General features: G+C 35.5%; 2 protein-coding genes across 2 annotated transcripts; one reads left to right on the top strand and one right to left on the bottom strand.

Annotated features, from left to right (window-relative positions):
• Positions 1-1,229: 1,229 nt before the first annotated feature.
• LOC121148944 (olfactory receptor 4F15-like) lies at positions 1,230-2,168 on the bottom strand. The gene has a single exon (XM_040969325.1). The coding sequence runs from the start codon at positions 2,166-2,168 to the stop codon at positions 1,230-1,232; it is 939 nt and encodes a 312-aa protein (XP_040825259.1).
• Positions 2,169-17,892: 15,724 nt separating this feature from the next.
• LOC121148364 (olfactory receptor 4F4-like) lies at positions 17,893-18,825 on the top strand. Its single transcript, XM_040968425.1, has one exon. The coding sequence runs from the start codon at positions 17,893-17,895 to the stop codon at positions 18,823-18,825; it is 933 nt and encodes a 310-aa protein (XP_040824359.1).
• The last annotated feature ends 1,185 nt before the right edge of the window (positions 18,826-20,010 follow it).

Raw genomic sequence — 20,010 nt, forward strand, 5'->3', positions numbered from 1 at the left:
GGACCATTGCATTCCTTTGGGCAATCTTGTAATTGATCCTTCCTTTCTGAAATGATTTTTTTCCTTTCATATCTAGTGCTGTGTTAAGGCAGTTTTTGGTTTTAAGCCCAATTGTCTTCATCATTGCTGTTTTGGGATTTTGGGTTTCTGACTCAGGGTGCTCTTTTCCTATATTGATCTGCAAGTATAAAGACCTGTAAGTTAGGATGGAACTTTACCATATGTTTTTTTTAATAATTTTTTTTGAATTATGTGCTACAATTTCATATAGACTGCGATTTCCTCCCAAACTCCCAACCCCCAACTGATTTTCCCCCATTTTACTACAGTGGTATAATCTTCATAAGGAATTGTAATTCCATCACTCTCTTATTTAAGTGTACCCCCAACATTGCTGGTACAAAGTCACACAGTTCAGCATCCCATTGTCTACACTTGTCCAACAGTTTCATTGGGAATCCATCTTTCATCTGAAAGCAGGGATGCATGTTGCATTATATCCCCACACATAGTAGTTTTGTCTGTCTTTGACCAGAATCAGTGGCAGCTTAGGTCCATATTTCAAAAACCTTGGAAAACATCAGCCATCTAAGTATTCTTCATTGTATATACTTGCTCCTGAATAATCAGGGACTTTTTGGTCTAAGTGTTCATTTTGTATGTTTGTAGTGTATCAGTTTCTAGCATCATTTTAAATTGATCACCTCAAAGACATGCAAAACTTTTAATCATGTAACTGAGTTCAGTTATTAAAATGAATAATAGCTTAAAATAAGGAAACAACATGACAAACCTATCAGACTACAATGTGAAAGATATTGCTTGCCAAAAATTTATCTGTTTATAGAACCCATCATTCTCCTTACTCTAATATTTTGCAACATTGTGACAGCTGAAAATATGTAACCACATGTACCAAAACTAACTGCAAAGCATGGCACTGAAGGCTGCAATTTAAAACTATTCTATTTATTCAGTGAAGAAATCAAAATGTGGAACAAAGGAAAGAAGTACGTTTTCAATATTTTAAAGTCACACAACTACATAAAAGTCATTGAACGCAAAGAAGTATTTAGTTACACTTTTGGTTACTGAGTTGGAATGAACTGCCACATGTTTTTGAACTGATGGGCTAAGGAGTATTAGTTATCTCCAGACAGCATGACTCTTAAACACGGGTGTTTACAAGATAACTTTCAGTACACCGCACTTCACAACTTCCAAGTTGTTTAGGAGATTTTTCTCAGACTTAATACTTGACTACTCAGTCTCTTCATTGCCTTCTTCATATCTTTATTCCTCAGTGTGTATATGGCAGGATTCAGGATAGGTGTAATCATAAAGTCCAATATGGCAAGAAACTTATCCACTGACACTGTAGGAAATGGCCGCATGTAGACAAAGATGCATGGCCCAAAAAACAAAACCACCACAATGATGTGAGCTGAAAGCGTTGAGAGGGCCTTGGACAAACCACCTGACGAATGTTTCCTTACAGTGACCAGGATGAAAATATAGGAGATCATCAGTAAGAAGAAAGTGCCGGTGGAAATGAACCCACTGTTGGCAGTTACCATGAACTCCATTCTGTTCGTGTCTGCACAGGCAAGTCTGATAAACTGAGGAAGGTCACAGTAAAAGCTATCAATCTCATTAGGACCACAAAATGGCAAATGGACAACAAAAGCCAACTGGGCCACCGAGTGAAGGAGACCAATAACCCAAGCTCCAGACAGAAGCAGAGTGCACATCCGTGGGTTCATGATGGTCAGGTAGTGGAGGGGTTTGCATATGGCCACATATCTGTCCAGGGCCATGGCTATCAGTAGCACCATCTCAGACCCACCCAGAACGTGCAGGGCAAATATCTGTGTGACACATCCCTGGAATGAAATGGTATTGTTCCCAGAGTAAAGGTCAGAAAGCATCTTAGGGACTGTTAATGTTGAAAGACATAAATCAATCAATGAGAGGTTTCCTAAAAGGAAGTACATGGGAGAATGTAAATGAGGCTCAAGTATCACTGCAAACACAACCAGGAGATTCCCCAGAACGATTACGATGTAAGACACTGTGGAGAAGGCAAGAAAGAAATGCTGTGCAGGACTGGAAGTAGATAGTCCCAGGAACACAAATTCAGAAACCTCAGTGTAATTTACTGCATTCATTGGCCTTGTCTGATGTTACCTAAGAGACCAAAACCAAAATTATAGCAGAAGGAATTTATTATAAACAATACTGAAAGAAGTAGATTTCAATCATTTATAAATTCTTGTTAAAAATCTCACAGGAACAGAAAGTGTTGTAAAAAGTCATGCACAAATTATCCATTAAATTCACTAGCAATCATCTAAAATGTGCCAGGAACCATGTGAAGTTTTGAGGTAAAAGATTGATTCTGACTTTGAGCAATGCCAAGCACATGGTAAAAAATGCAGATATATTTTGATAACTTATGTTTTTAACTAGAATGATTATTTTGTTATACACAGACTTTTATTTTTACTGATGCAGTTCCATAAGCTCAGGGATCTTCCTCTCAACCTCCCTTTTGTCTCATTCCCCTCACCCTTCCACCAAATAATTTCCCCTGTATGTTACAATAGTATAGTCATTCAACCACAGTCCTAAATCAAGGGGGATAAGTGAGTGCTATAGTAATGATGCAATTTATGTCTTTCCACTAAGGGGAGTGACAAATTGATAAGCAAACTGACCAGTACAGATTTTGGAATTGACTTAACACCCTGAAACAGAAAGGCCAATGGGCCAGCAATGAGCAGCTAACAGCAGGCTGGATTGCAAGGTCAGACCTAGGGTATGATGAGAATATTACTCACTGAAAGGCTAACGACATTAGCTTGATAGTTTTTTCTTTCAAAATAGTCACAATATAAAGAATGGAGTAAAGAAAGCCTACACCACCTTTTCAGGAAGAACTTAATCAAGTGAACAGGATAAACACTTATCAGTAAAACAAGAAAACAGTGATGTTTGCCTCTTGACGTAAATAACTCTCAAATGAATTTTTTTAAGTGTTAATTTTTTTAAAGAAGGAAAGTATAGGAATGCCCATACAAAAATTAAGTTGCAAAGCTAAGCATTTCCTCCTAAGTTTACACATAATTAAATAAAACATGGATAATGTCCAAAATATTAAGCTAGAAATAATTCTACAAAGGTAGCTACAAAGATAGTGCTCACATTTGTAGATATATATAGTTACTTTATGCAGAAATATACAAATTATAAAAAATGTCTAAACATCTTATAAAGTAACCGTTAAAATACAAGATAAAAATTAAATACTTAATATGCTATAAATTTTCCCTACAGATATAGGAAAGAAGTATGATAAATCAATTATAAAGACATTATAAAAGGTGCATTCCCAAAGGTCTAATAATCATATGAAAAGTAAACCTCATACTAGTAATCAAAGGGCTATAAATATGAAATATGTGGTGCTTCAAATACATTGACAACCTAACAAAATGTCAATGTTATTGTAAATGAGGCTATACACATAGACATTCAAATGAGCTGATAATGTTCATGAAAATTAGTATCCCTCTTCAGAAGGGGATATTTAAAGTAGACCACATAGATGAAAAATGTTACTTATTCCAATTATCCTTCCTTAAAATTTTTAACCTGCAGATCAAAAATAGATAAACTAAAGATTAAACCAATTATTCACATAAAAAGAAAAATAATAAATGGCATTAATAGTCATAATAAATAATTAAAATACATATTGATCACAAGTTGAATCTCATTTATAAATTAAAATCTATATATGGAAAATATAATAGAGTACACTCGAACAAAGAGAGTTTGCAATATAAAATCTGCAGGAAACCCATTTTTTAAAATATGTCTGAAAAAGAAAGTTGGTTCTATTTCTTATCAATAAATTCTTAATCACACTTATATAGATTTACTAATTGAACTATATTAATTTTTGCAGTGGATCAGAATAGGTCATCAATTTTATCAAGTTCAATCTGCTATTTTTCTTGAAGAAATTTTCTAGATTGCTTTACCTTCAATCACCCACACATTATAAATGATTATTCCACATATGAATTGAATATTATGGTTTATAATATTAGTACCATGACATAAAAATTGAATAAAATATCCATTCCAAGGATTTGTCAGTATATTAACATCTTTACAAATTTTGCTCATAGGTTACTTTAACAGAATGTCTAGATTGCTTTCCATTTTCTTGACCAAATGGCATTAATCCTATGTCATAACTAACTTGAGTACTATGGTTCTCCACTGCTGTACTCAATCACGAAATTTTCCTTCAGACCTTCACCGCTGTGTGATTGAGTTGTCACTCCCCACCTGCCATGCCACTGGGTTCCTGATGTACCTGCTCAACAGAGGAGCAGCAGAGACCAGCAGGTGCACTATGAACATTAAAGACAAGAATTGATGTGAAGGGTATTCAGGACACATACAGGATTGAACATCTGAGGGTTACAGTCATTGAACAGATGCTTTAGCTTCAAAGAAATACCACACGGGTGATTCTACAAGGTCCTGAAACAAGGACGCTGGACAGAAATACCTAAGAGAGAACAGAGCAATGCTGAAGGTGAATGGCAATGGATGAGATCCGCGAAGGACCTATAGCCAAATCTCCTCCTAAATAATTTGAAAGTGCAAATGTGTGCTTTTTAAACATGCTGTGGGCAAAAATGGAAAGTCAATCTGTATCCTACGGTGCAAAATGAACAAAAATGTTTTAAAATCAAAAAAAGATGCAAATACTGACCTTTTCTCCTGAAAGAAAATGAATAGTTCTTCTGTATTTCCCTTCTTTTAGCCCAACTGTTTAAAAATTCTTGTTAGTGCTTGCTTCGGCAGCACATATACTAAAACTAAAAATTCTTGTTAATAAAAATTTCTTCATCTAATACAATCCAATAGGATTGTTATTAGTGAATCAGAACATTATCATTCATTAAAAGATCAACATCTTGATTCCACAAAACTGAAGTGTCCACAGGTAACTCATTTCTTCTCCAGCTGATTGTGACTACTACACAGGTAAATGAAGCCAAATGAAGAAGACCAGAGAAAAAAGGGACGTAGAGAAGCAGGGAGGGGAGAATATAGGGAAGGATAGAAGCGTGCCAGAAGGACTAGCATAAGGATTCATGGAACTATATCATGAAAAATATGGATAAATAAGTAAAACCTTTACTTAGGAACATTTTTTTAAGCTTCCAAAGGAAGCAACTTTGGGTACAACTTGCACATTTCCTGGGGTTCTCTCGCCTACTCACTACTTACAATCCCTAGTGCTTCTGCCCCAGGACATGCAGCACAATAACAACGTTCTGAAAGCTTGTCTACTGCCCATTTCTAGCATATGGAGCAATGAAAATCCCAACATCTGGGGGAAAATATTTACGTGGGTGGATGTCCGGGAAATGCTTGTTGAAAAGGAAATTGAAATGGAACCAGGCAGAGAATATTGTGGTACAGGTATTATGCAATTCATAATTATTGATAAAAATTTAATAAGCTCTTCTATTTGATTCTATTCTCCACTTACCTGAACACACACACACACACAAACTCACACAGAGGACACCAGAAAGCAGTATTGTCAATGTTACTGAATCTACAAGTGATGCTTCTCTTTTTGATGCTACATTGCTAACACATCTCACAGCAGCTCCATCACTAACAAACAACCTACCAACAGGTTTGGAGGAAAGCCCATGGCCGACAAACTGAGTCCCCAGGTTATGTACCATGGGAATAATACTTCTGAATTACATGTTCTCCAAGACAAAAATATGGAACTGTTGTTGAGAAATGAAAATTGGAAGTTTTTCAAATGAAAAACTATGTCTCATAAACCAGAACAGCAGCATGTTGACAGAGAAAATCAACTTCTGATATTTTATTATCTACTGGCAAAACAATTTACATCAATATTAGTAAAAAGTAAGAAAGAGCTAATAACAGGCTTATTAAACAAAAGCCTAATGGAATTGTTTAGAATGCATGATAATATAACATGCAGGGAAACATTTTTCTCATTTATAGATATTTAATCCTACTTTGATATGATAATCACATATATTGGTAAAGAATACTATACTACCAAATATTTATACCCAGTTACTTTCTGGTTTCAAAGTCCATAGTTGTAACCACAAGAACATTCAGCCTCTTAATGATTGCAGTGAGTTAGAGATAAGAGTTCATAAGGCTGGTTAGTTTTTAACTCTTCTGAACCTTTTTGCTGTGTTTTTATTTATACTAGGAAAGACTGGAAATGCAATATTCTGCCATAGAAAATGAGGAAATGAAGTTGTGACTCATTTAACATTATTAGCAATTCTTGTTCCCAACCATGAATTCAATCCAGGGGTCTTTTCACTTAATAATGGTTGACATTGAATGGACTAAATGATCTTTAGAAAATGAAAAACACAAGTAGAATAAATGTCTCACATCCTTAGCCATAGGTATTGAATATTATATGTATGAGACCTCAATTTCAGGGCCCTACATGGCCTAGTGGCTAAAGTCCTCATCTGCTCACACCATATGGACACCGGTTCTAATCCCGGCTGCTCCACTTCCCATCCAGCTCCCTGATTGAGGCCTGGGAAAGCATTCAGACAGATCAAAGCCTTGGGACCCTGCACCTGCATGGGAGACCAGGAAGAGGCTCTTAGATCCTGGCTTTGCATCAGCTCAGCTCTAGCCATTTCCTGAATCAGTAGACAGAAGATCTCGCTGTCTCTCTTCCTCCCTGTACATCTAACTTTCCAATTAAAATAAATAAATCTTTAAAAAAGAGCTCAATTTCAACATATCGTTTAGTAAAATGTATTTTTGCTACTTTAATCACCATTAACTATTTCCATTATACTGAATTTTAGTCTAAATTGTACATGATACCAAAACTAAAGGCTTATTATCAGAGAAAAATTAGTAGGTTAATAGTAATCTATTCTTTTAAACTAAAAGTATATTTTACATAATATCAAAGGAAGAGAAAATTGAAACTGAATTAATCATCTTGGGGGAAAAGGTGCCGACCCAAGGTTTTTAGAATGACTAAAAGCTTAACTCATATTATCATACTATATCTCCTCTTTTTTGTTGTTTTTAACATTATTTCTTCTATCAAGTTAGATTTCACATAACAAGTTGATCTTCACAAGGTTTTAAGGATATTATTCAGTTCAGTTTTATTTAGTGCATTCGTAATATTTTTCAACTATCACCTTCATGAAATTCTAAGATTTTTGCATCACTACCCCTTACCCACTCAGTAGTCATGCCCCAGTTCTTTCTCTCCCTAGCCTTTGAAATTTACAACTCTTTTTTATGACCCTAAGAATGCATCTACCTTGATATTTCATTTGACTGAAATCAAAATAGTGTGTAAACTTTAGTGTCTGGTTCTCTTTTACGTGTGGTAAAAAGCATTCATCCACACTGCTCGTTTTATCAGTTCCCTTTGTATGGTTGAATAATATTCCGCTGAATGGATACATTACCCCTGCTTTTTTTTTAAGATGTATTTATTTTTATTGGAAAGGCAGATGTACAGAGAGGAGAAGAGACAGAGAGGAAGATCTTCCCTCCGATGATTCACTCCCCAAGTGACCGTACGGCCGGTGCTGTGCCGATCCAAAGCAAGGAACCAGGAACTTCTTCCAGGTCTTCCATGCCCGCCCGGGATCCCATATGGGCGCTGGTTCTAATCCCAGCAGCCCCGCTTCTCTTCCAGCTCCCTGCCTGTGGCCTGGGAAAGCAGTCAAGGACGGCCCGAAGCTTTGGGACCCTGCACTCACGTGGGAGACCCGGAAGAGGTTCCTGGCTTTGGATTGGCACAGCACCGGCCGTTGCACTCACTTGGGGAGTGAATCATCGAGCGGAAGATCTTCCTCTCTGTCTCTCCTCTCTGTATGTCTGCCTTTTCAATAAAAATAAAATAAATCTTTTTTTAAAAAAATTTTTTCAAGAAATTTCAGATTGATTTTTCATTATGTGTATTTCATTTACTCTAGCAGTGCAGAAAGATTTTAATTTCTGTTTTCTTTTTTTGTTGTTTTCCGTTTTGGACGGGTTTTTTCTCTGTTTTGAAAAGGGTTATTCAATGTGTTTGAATAGCATTGTGATATTTTATTTCATTGCCCTCATGACTAACACTATTGAGCATCATTTCATATGCTAAATAACCATATATGCATATATGTGCATACACATGCACAAATATCTTCTGTGGAGAAACACCCATATGTAATTCAATATTTACATTTTTATTCTTGAGTTCTAAAACATCCTAAAGTTTTCTAGATGTAATACCTTTATTAGACATGTTGCTGCAAATATTCCTTTCCATCCTGTAGGCTGTCTTTTCTCTTTTTTATATAGTGTCTTTTATTAAACACTGTTTTTATTTGGATAGTTTAAGTATCAATTTAACTGCTATGTGTTGGTGTTATCTATACAAAGTCATTTTCAAATCCATGATCATTCCTATTTCTCAGTTACTTTTCTCCTAGCAGCCTCAGCACTTACATTTAGATGGTTGGACCACTGACGTCATTTTTGCACATCTTACTAGTACCTATCTGTCAGCTTTCCTAAATAAGTTCCTTCCCCCATTCTTCCCAGCCTCTGGTGGCTACACTTAACATTTTAACTTCTAAGAGACTTCCTTTCTTGGTCTCCACATATGAGTGAGATCACATGATAATTGCCTATCTGTGCTGGCCTTATTTCAGTCAACATATTGACCTCCAGTTTCATCCATGCTGTTTTAACCACAAGCTGTTACCTTTTCCGTGAGTGAGTAGTATTTGTGTACATATGATCTCATTTTCTTCAACCATCCACCAGTGGATGGATACTTAGGTGGTTCCCATTTCCTGCAGGTTGTGACCAGTTCTGCAGTAAACAGAGTAGAGGTTTCCTTAACAGTTACTTCAGTACCTTTGAATATATGCCAATCAGAGGGATCAGTGAACCATAGTGGAAGTTCTTCAGTTTTTTGCAGAATCTCCACACTGTTTTCCACATGGTTGTGCTAATTTGCATGCACACCGACAGTGTCCAAGGATTCTTTTCTCCACATCATTGTCAATTTTTGTTATCTTTTGTCTTTTTCATAATACCTGATTTAACAGAAATAGGTTGATATTTCATTGTGGTTTTACTTTCATTTCCCTAGTAGTTGCTTTGCTTCTTTTTTATGAGTTTGTTGGTCATTTGCATATCTTCTAGAAAGATATCTTTTTAGATCTATTGTCCATTTTAAATTTTTTTTTGCCTTGGTGGTTAGTTTCGTACACTTCTGCATATTAATGCTTTATCAGACAAATGATTTGAAAATATTTTGCCATTTTTAGGTTGACTCTTTAGTCTGGTAATTGTTTCCCTTTATCTCCAGAAGTTTTTTAATGTAATGAAATTCCATTTTCTATTTTTGTTGTTTTTGTTTCCTATAATTTTATAGTCTAACCCAAAAATCTTGTCCATTCCAACATATTAAATGTTTTCCGTGTTACGGTCTGGTACTTTCAAGGATCCTGGTCTTACATGTAGATTTTTCTTTGTAGAGAGAGGGCTCTACTTTCATTCTTCTGTATGTTGAGATTTGTTTACCCAATACCATTTTTAAAAGACTGTCCTTTATCCAAATCATGTCCTTCAGAATTTTGTCAATGATCAATTGTTGTAGATGCAATGGTCTCTGTTCTATGTACGTAAGGAAGATATGAGATATATATAGTCTCTGTTCTTCTGTTCTATTGAGAGTGTGTGTGTGTGTGTGTGTGTACAGAGGTGTGTGCAGAATATGAATCCAGAATATATAGTTTCAACCATACAGTGATGTTTTCACAGCTTTAGAATACATGTTCAAGTTTGATAGTGTAAGGTTCCTGCTTTATCTGTTAGCTCAAGATGATTTCAGTTATTTAGGATCTTTCTGGGATTTTAATATATTTCAGTATTGCAGTTAGTGGCTCTCAGAGCAATCCTACATACATTACTTAGTCTCATTACTACTCTTTTATCTTTTTCTTCACAATATCATGTCTAGGGGCACAAATTCTCTGATCCAGGCTGTTTAAGTTTAAATGGTTTCCTTCTACTAATTATCATTGTTGACCCTGGAAGATTTACTTAAACAATAAAATTATTTTATATGATAAATTCCTTCAAATCTATGAAGGTTATCATTTTATTCTGAATTTTTACCCATTTTACATATTCTTGTACTAAATGAATTATTAAGGGTTCAGTGTGATGACCCAATTGGCTAATCCTCCACCTTCAAGCACCAGGATCACATATGAGTGCCAGTTTGTTTACCAGCTACTCCACTCGCCATCCAGCTACTTGCTATTGGCCTGAGAAAGCAGTAGAGAATGGTCCAAAACCTTTGGACCCTGCATCCGCATGGGAGATCCAGAAGAAGCTCCTGGTTCCTGGCTCCAGATCAGCTCAGTCCCAGCTATTGCGACCACTTGGAGAGTGAACCAGCAGATGGAGGATCTTACTCTCTGTCTCCCCTCTCTATAGATCTTCCCTTCCAATAAAAAGTAATTAATTGATTGATTAAAATAAAAGAAATAAATGAATTATTAGGTAACAATTTTTTAAAGAAGCTTTGGTTTTCAGATGATAGCCATTATAAATTGATAAGATAAAACCATATTGTGATAACTTATTGCTGTTGTTATTGTTTACATTTCCCTAATGGCTAATGATCTTGAGCATTTTTTATGTGTCTGTTGTCAATTTGTATTTCATGCTTTGAAAATTGCCTGTTCACATCCTTTGAACTGAACTATTTATCTTACTGTTGTTCAGTTTCTTGATCTCTCTATGCATTCTGTATATTTAATCCTTAATCACTGGAAACTTGCCAGTATTTTCTCCCTTTCTATTAGATGCCTTTTCACGTTGTTGACTGTTTCCATTGGCTGCAGAAGCTTGATGTAATCCTGTTTACCCATTTTTGCAATAATGATCTCTGCTTCCAGGATCTCTGCCTACTGCTATGATTTGCCAAGCACCAGAAATATTTCATGAATGCTAGAAATCCTGAAGGAAATTCTTCAAGTTATTGGAGTATGCTTATGTGTTGTAGCTATCATGCCTCATTTGTCTTGTCTTTGCTAGTTGATCTGCCTCATCACAATATTATTTTATGTTTTCATCATCATGGCCGCATAGTGTGGCTGGTCCATTGGCCAGGAACATCCCAGTACTTCTGGATCTAGCCACTTGTTTCTTAATATCCACACTGTGATAGCTAATTCACTATCCCAGTAATGTTCAAGATAGTTAAAGCAATCATTTAGTTAGAATAAGATCTGTCTTATATTATTATAAGGTAATATTATTATAAAGTAATGTTCAAGATAGTTACAGTAATCATTTAGTTATAATAAGACCTGCCATATTATTATTAGCTGTTATTATCTATTACATAGGGAGAAGTTTAATAGTTGTTACTATCAGTTAACAGATGTAAAGTATCTGTTAAGAGAGTTTATCAATGTAGCATTGGCAATATTGATTTACCAAATGTCCTGAGTCCATATTGCACAAACCTTCAAAACTGCTTCATCTACTTCACTGAAACCACTTCAGGAAAATTGTAAATCCAGTGACCCTTACTAAATAATGGCTTGTTTTCCCAGATCAGCATGCCCGAGGCTTTCAGTTTTGAGCAAGCACTACTGAATTATCAATTCCCTGACACTTCTTAACTGGGCAATACGAAGCTCTTCTACAACTGAGCAGGTATATAATCGAAGTTATGACTCCTCTAGTCTTATCTCTTCTTGATAAACCTGAAACACATGATGCATGCATGCTTGAATACAGACAAAAAGGAAGTGACCATAAAGTTTATGCAACTATTTAGGACAAGTGCAGTCTCTCATTACTCAGAAGTAGTAGAATGTCTGTTTGGTAAAAGTTCTTGAAGAAGTAGGACAGAAGGGAATGACTAGAAGGAAGCACTACCTTCACAGCCAACTTCCTGGACAAGCATACATGGAGCTGATGTAAAGGCATGTACTGAAACCTCTCTTCACATTACACGGATTTTTTTTCAGAGCAGTTACCATATTTCAATAAATGTTAATCTCATATTGTCCAGAATATCCACAAAATGGGATCTCAATGGTTTATTTCTCATTTTATTTGAAGTTTGCATGCCCAAATACAGGTAACTTATACTTCTACACAGAAATTTTTCTAGGCTGTGTTTTGATACCTAGGACCTTTTATTTACTTGTTTTTCATTTTAGATAGTCAATGGACCCATCACTAATCCAATTGGTGAATTCCAACTACAATAATCCCATTTGTGTCCCTCATTATCTTCTCAAACCTCAAGAACCCATCCCAAATCTCTTTACTTTTGAACAATAACTGTTTTTAAATGAGATTGAACAATAGGTTCAATTGGATACTGAAACAGCATTCCATAATGCGTACATTTAAAACCATACATGTTATTAACATGTTTGCCCATGATTATTGAATTTTATGTATCTTTTCAAGCATTCTAAAGTGATAGAGTCTTGACCGTAAAAGTGAATTTACATGACAATTTGAAAATGAAAAGCAGACTTGCAATATTTTCTCTATTATTTGGAAAGGTATTGACAAATGCATCTTTACTTAACATGTTCAAACCTAGAACATGGTTTGATTTGGAAACTGTCAAGACCCTGAGGTTTTTTCCATTCTCCATTAAAACCACACAATAGTTCAAGGCTTTTTGTCTTGTCATGGGTTGCTCACTACTGGGCATCTGATGTCACTCAAAGAAGCCATCTGGATTCTGTTGGGATGTGAATTGGCATCTCAGTTGCAGAACCAGATTTTCCTTTTTTAAAATTCTGAAAGAGATGCTTGTTCTCAAACTGTGCTTAATTTTCACCATCAGAAACTTCATAATTTTATTCACCCCACTTCTCTGTGACTATGGCAAGACACACTCTTGGGTGATATTCTCATTCCAGAGAAACACTGAAAACTACAAAGTCCCAGAGGAACATAATAAAAGAAGCTTGAACAGTTCCTGCCTGTGGAATCATTCTCCAGATGGACCCACGCCTCATGCTCCAATGAACAACAGCCACAGCAGGAAAAGTATTATTATCTGGTTCTGATAACTTTGATAGCAATGAGTTTCATTTCAGACTCTAGTTAGAATGTGGACAATGCTTTATCCATGAAAAATCTCTACTCAGTACAATGTCTCTCTGGTAAGATGCAGTCTATTTAGAATTCTTGTTTCTTATTTTCCTTCACCTATAATATTTAAGACAATTTCAAAAATGTGGTGATGCTGTTTCCACACACACTCATTGGCATCATTGTGAAGTACTCTCCACTTCTCATGAATATCAAGGGTCTTTTTCCTACTAGCTACATCATGGAGCTTTGGGGCTTCATAAGCATCAAAGGAATGCTTTCTTTATGGTCTTGCACATTCTTAGATGACATAGTTCAGGAAGAATTGCTCTCATGGATTCAGCGATTGGTGTTTTTACATGAAGGGACTATTTTGAATACTAACATGTAACTGTAATGAACAGAAATTTCCCAATAAGAGAAAGTTGATTGTTGATAAGAGCAAGAAGAAACTAGATAGAAAATACAGAGCATAAGCTCTCAAAGGCTTTAACTCTTAGTGCTTACATGGAAATGAAACTGTGCTCTTGAAACTGAACTGTAAGCAACGCAGGCTAACATCAGAGAGGGAGGAATACTGGAGAAAAGAATATTGGGATGTATTCTAGCAATAATCATGCTACGTCTCAGCTCTGCCACTGCTGACTGGCTACCCTGAGAGTCCAACTCACAGTAAGACCACTTCACAGGGTTCTAAAGAAGACTACAGAATGCAAGTGAACATTTCTGGTGTGTGGAAGATAACCAGAAAGACAAAACTGCAGAGACTGGTTTTCAAAGGATCTTAAAATCAGCAGTTCAAAAACTAAACATAAGCATGGTCTCTTTTTCATATTAATTTTCCTAAATTGTTATTTGCTTCAGTCAGTATTTCTTTTTTATTTTTGCTACTTCCAGAGAGATTTTTTATTTTAAAAAAATTATTGGCATATAAAATCTTATATGTCATTTCTGTTACCCCGCAAAGCATAACACAGTGCTGAGTTAGAATCACAGATCCAAAATATACTTGTTGAACTGTACATGAATTAAAATATCCAACAAACAATAAACCAGAAAACTGAAGATGAAGATGAATAATGAACCTCCTCATGCTCGCAAATGTGGCGTTAAGCCATCTGGCTTTTACACATACTCTTGGAATCTGAATGTCTATCTCTCACACTTCAGGCATCCTTAAAATTAATTATAACTATATTATGAATATTGCTATGCATGTGGATTGCTATGGTAGTAATAATCTTTCTTCTGTAATTAAACTAAAGTAATATAACTTTAAACAAAGTAAAAAGATGAGAAGACAGGGATAGGATTTTGTTACTCTGGTATAATGTACAACATTCAGAATCTATCAAATTTTCATCTGAACTTCCCAGTAGAGAATAATGAACGCAGGAAAAAAATGTTCAATAAACTCCTGTTGATTTGACTAAAAGGAAATAAAGCCCCCTACTATATCTAATACATACTAATTTTGTTTTTATTTCCATCCCTGGTATCTGACCACACTTCTGTATATCAATAACAATTTCTGCAATATACAACAATGAAACATAAACTATGTAAGTGGGAAAATGGGAGCCATTATCACCAAAGCAATAGTATTATTGTAGATACAAGTATATTTTTATACACCTGTTTGGTCATTTGTACTTTTTTCTTTTATCAATTACTTTTTCCTAGACCATATATTCATAGTGAAGGCTTTACTATTTTTTAATTATTTGTGGAAATCACATCTATTCTCAATCAAACTAACAACATTGGTCTGAACAACATTGGTCTGGACCCTGATTCTAGTAGATGTGTGATTAACTGCTATGTTGGACTTATACCTTTCACCAAATTGTCTTCTTCAGTTGTAAAATTAAACTAATTGATATTATAATTATAAAAATTGATTAAAGTATATAGAAAAATGAAAAATACAAAAATATTTTTGTTGATTCTTAGCTATGATGAAGAGATATGAATATCTGTAAAGAGTAATCAGGAAGTAGCAATAAGTGATATCATGTGACAAAGGCTTTGAGAACAGGTTGTAGAGGGAGAAACAGAGGACAAAGGGGCTAAGGAGAAGGAAAGGGAAGAAGGGGAAGGGAAGACACAGGAGAAAGATGGGTAGGAGGGAGTAGGTATACAAATTGAAATAAAGAAAGCAAATGAAGCAAGCAGAGCATATATGTATTATCCAGTGTGACAGAGTTAGGTCTTTAAAGGAGCTAGGTTGAATCACAAATAGGAGTGGATTAGAGACAGCTGCTGTAACTTGCATCTAAAGAATCACTAGTTCGTATCTGTCATTTACCCCAACATTGGAAAAGAATTCTTCTCTGCCATTGATCATGTGTTCTTTGCCATATCAAAGACAGGAAAGATAAGCACAAATGATTCCCTATGGAGATGCTACAATTATCTAATTCTGCAAACATGTAGCTAGAGTCAGATGTAGCAAGGGTTTTCTCATTTCCAGCACGAAACTCTTTTTTTCAAATATCTCAATTCACAGTTCTTCCCCCAGTTTTTGCCACAGACTTCAGTTCATGTTAATCCATGCAGAGTTTTTTAGATTTTAGTTTCTCAAAAGTCATCTTATGTTTTAGTTGCAATTCAGTACCAGATTGTGTATTCAACAGTCCTGGATCACCTCTAGAAAAATGAGCTTTCAAATACAGTAAAGTGAGCAAATTCCTTAATGTATCTATACTCAGGAATACCAGGATTCACTTGTGATTGTGCTATGCCTTGGACTTAGAATAAATTCACACAAGTTTTATAAGATTTAAGTTTCATGATCAGAGAATATCTCTTAGTGTTCATGAAAATTTAACAAACACATGGTATTTATTCCTTTTTTAAAGATTTATTTATTGTTGTTGGAAAGGCAGATATACAGAGAGGAGGAGAGATAGGGAGAAAGATCTTCTGTCTGATGATTCACTCCCCAAGTGACCACAGCAGCCAGACACACCCGATCTGAAGCCAGGAGCCTCTTCTCGGTCTTCCACATGGCTGCAGAATTCAAAGGCTTTGGGCTGTCCTGGACTGCTTTCCCAGGCCACAAGCAGGGAACTGGATGGGAAGCAGGACCACCAGAATAGAACCAGTGCCCATATGGGATTCCAGCACTTTCAAGGCAAGAACCTCAGCTGCTAGGCTATCATGCCAGGCCTCACATTTATTCTTTTTTTGAGCTAAGCTGATGAGAAGCCAGGAGCCAGGAGCCTTTTCTGGGTATCTCAGTTGGGTACAGAGACCCCAGTACTTCAGTCATCCTCATGATTTCTAAGGCCATAAGCAGAGAGCTGTATTGTAAGTAGATCAGCTAGGACTAGAAACAAAGCCCAAATGAGATACCAGTGCGATGAAGGAAGAGGATTAGCCTGTTTAGCCACTGCAGCAGCCCTGACATGTATTCTTTTAAAGATGATTAGTTACCTTCTTCTTAACTGGTTTATCTGGTTGCAGTTAGTTAACTATGTTCATGGTCAAAATAACTTTTACCATTTTCATCAAGACTTGTGATATCACCTTTGTTTTCATTCATTAGATAGTTATGAATTCATTAATATTACTGATCTTCAACAATGTAGTAAATATCTTCTAATAGATTCTAAAATTTATTTTCACTTATTTCAAAGGTAAAAAGAGACAGAAATTCCCCATTCATTGCTTCACTCACTAACTTCCTGCCACAGAGAGGGCTAGGTCAGCCCAAATCCAAGAACCAAGAACTCAAACTGGGTCTCTCATGTGGTAGGCAGGAATTCAGTCATTTGAGCAGTCACCTGCTGCCTGCAGAGTGTGCTTTAATAGTAGGCTTGAATCCAAAGCAAAGCTGCAATTCATATCAGGACACTCCAATATGAGATATATGAGTGTTCAAGGCAGTATCTTAACTGCTGTGCCAAATGTGTACTCGTAATATTTTTAACTTAGACATTGGAACTGTTTTCCTACTATATATTCCTTTGCAAAGGTCTTTGTAATAAGGGGTATTTCATCCCAGGTCCACAGTACAGAAGGACCCCTCATTCTCAATACTTTCATCATTTTTTTTAGGTTCACCTTGTGTGTGTTTGTTTCATTCGATAACACATTGTATCTGTGATAATGTGTTGATGCCATACAAAGAGAAAGCTGAAATCAGAGTGTGCTCAAATGCTTTTGTGCTCATCTTCATGCCTACTACAATTGTCCTGTTATTTGATGCTATTAACAGCTCTCACTTTCTCTTGCATTTCATCATTTACACAAGTGTATGTAAGGTAATTTTTCTGTAGCAATACAATCAAAGCTGAATGAAACATTTGAACATTTCTTCATTGTTATGTTTTACTAAGACACTTCTGTATCACCTACATTGCTTGGTATTGCTATACTTTCTGTTTGCTTTAGAGTAACATTTTATGGCTTTGTTAATGTGAATTAATGCAAATTTCTCCCTCTGTGTGTTTACATATATCTTGGGATATTAATGAGGTTGGAATGTCTGGACCCTACAATGTGTCAGCGTTAAAATTCACAAGATAAGTGACAAATTTATTTCCAATGTGATTATACTACTAGTCACTTTCATTAATAGTATCTAAGAAACCCTGTTGATTTTGTTCTCTTTTCTCAGAAAATCTGATGCCAAGACTTTTGCTTCAGAGGAATTTGGAAGTGGACTAAATGGAACGAGCAAACCAGTCTGTGGTGTCTGAATTCATTATTCTTGGCTTATGTGAATCCTGGGAGCTCCAGGCCTTCCTCCTTTTAATATTTTCTTCACTTTATCTAACCACAATTTTAGGAAATATCTTTATCGTGATCGTAATCATTATTGACTTTCATCTCCATTCTCCAATGTACTTTCTGTTAGCCAATCTCTCATTCATTGACTTCTGTCTTTCCTCAGTCACTACTCCAAAAATGATCACAGACTTTCTCAAGGAAAACAAGACAATCTCCTTTGGAGGATGCATGTGTCAGATTTTCTTTGGACACTTCTTTGGAGGGGGTGAGATGGTACTGCTCGTGTCAATGGCATATGATCGTTACGTAGCTATTTGCAAGCCTCTCCATTACACCAGTGTCATGAACAGACACATGTGTATTGGATTAGTAATTACATCATGGGTTATTGGCTTTGTTCATTCAATAAGCCAACTACTTATTATTGTTAAGCTTCCCTTCTGTGGACCAAGGGAGTTGGATAGCTTTTTCTGTGATATCCCATTAGTGATCAAGCTGGCCTGCATGGATACCTATATTCTAGAAATGCTGATAAATGCAGACAGTGGGGTACTGGCAACCATATGCTTCATTCTGCTCCTGATCTCTTACTCTCATATTCTTTTTACTGTCACTCTTCAGTCAAAGGACGGGGCATCCAAGGCTCTCTCCACCTGTACTGCCCACATCACTGTGGTGGTATTATTCTTTGGACCCTGTATCTTCATTTATCTATGGCCAGTCAACATCACATGGGTGGACAAGTTCCTTGCTGTATTCTATGCAGTTATAACACCTCTCCTAAATCCAGCCATTTACACTCTAAGAAACAAAGAAATTAAAAATGCCATGAAGAGACTGCAGTATTGGCATATTAATTTCAACATGTAGTTCAGGGTCTCAGATTACGAAAATGATAATTTAGCCACACTGACCTGTTACTCTGGACTGGGAAGCATTTTCCTGTCCAAAAAGGGAAATTTTGTGTTCCTTCAGATGAAAAGTCTTTAACACTTCTATTCAGTTCCGTAAGTTTTCTGATCAATAAGTGAAAAGTGAGTTCCTTTCTCTGTGACTATAACCATAGAGGATGATTTGAAATTAATGACACAATGATGATGCCTGTTACTACCTGTTCTGCTACTTTAACATCCACCATCATATTTTGATATTTCTGTTATGTTGAACATTTCTTTAATCCCATCATGTCACGTGAATCTTTTCCAATTTTATTACAATAAACTGATGGATTACACATTCCTATCTCTATCTTTACAAATAGATCATTTTTATGTAGTTAACCAGAATGTTAATTTCTCTAGACAGATAACTAATAAGGTAATTATTAAGTAAATATTAACCTGAATCACAATCCCCTCCACCTCATGTGTTTTGGTTGCTTTGAAAATGCTCTAATTGTGATTCCCATTTAATGTACTTCCTCAATGATCGTTGGTTTACTTAATTTCTCTAACTCTCTTCCTTCTTCCACTGAGCTTTAAATCTTTTTCCTTCCCATACTTTAGCTTTCAGACAAAAGATAAGCTTAGTAATAAATATTGTGCATTTAAACTGAATGAAAGTACCATACTCATATTTTATAGTGCTTAAAAACCTATGTAATATTACCTAAACCAGTCTATTGAAATTCAGGTGATCTGATATCTGAAGCCATACTTTCAGTCTACAAAAGATATGCTTATTCTTGAACTTTCTTAAAACATTTTCTAAGAAAATAAATAAGCATCAAAATTATTTCTTTAATACAGTTAATGTTATAATACAGAGTAAACTCATAAATAATCCTCTATTATGAATATTTCAAATGGGTAATTTAAATATTTGAATTAAAGAATGCTTATTATTTGTTAAGACACAATAAAAATATTTTCCAAAGAAAGATAAATCAATAATCATAAAAAGTAACTTCATATGCACTATATAAATACTACATTCCAAAGTAATAAATGTTATAAAAACTAATTTATTTGTAATAAAATCATCCCATGGATAATAGGAGAAATATTGGAGCACATGTAAATTGTCCTGTAACTGCATTATTATAATTGAGCTTTG

The sequence above is a fragment of the Ochotona curzoniae genome, unplaced genomic scaffold, assembly GCF_017591425.1.
Source record: "Ochotona curzoniae isolate NIBS_2020 unplaced genomic scaffold, NIBS_Ocur_1.0 scaffold_4701, whole genome shotgun sequence".
In the NCBI taxonomy this organism is placed as follows: domain Eukaryota; kingdom Metazoa; phylum Chordata; class Mammalia; order Lagomorpha; family Ochotonidae; genus Ochotona; species Ochotona curzoniae.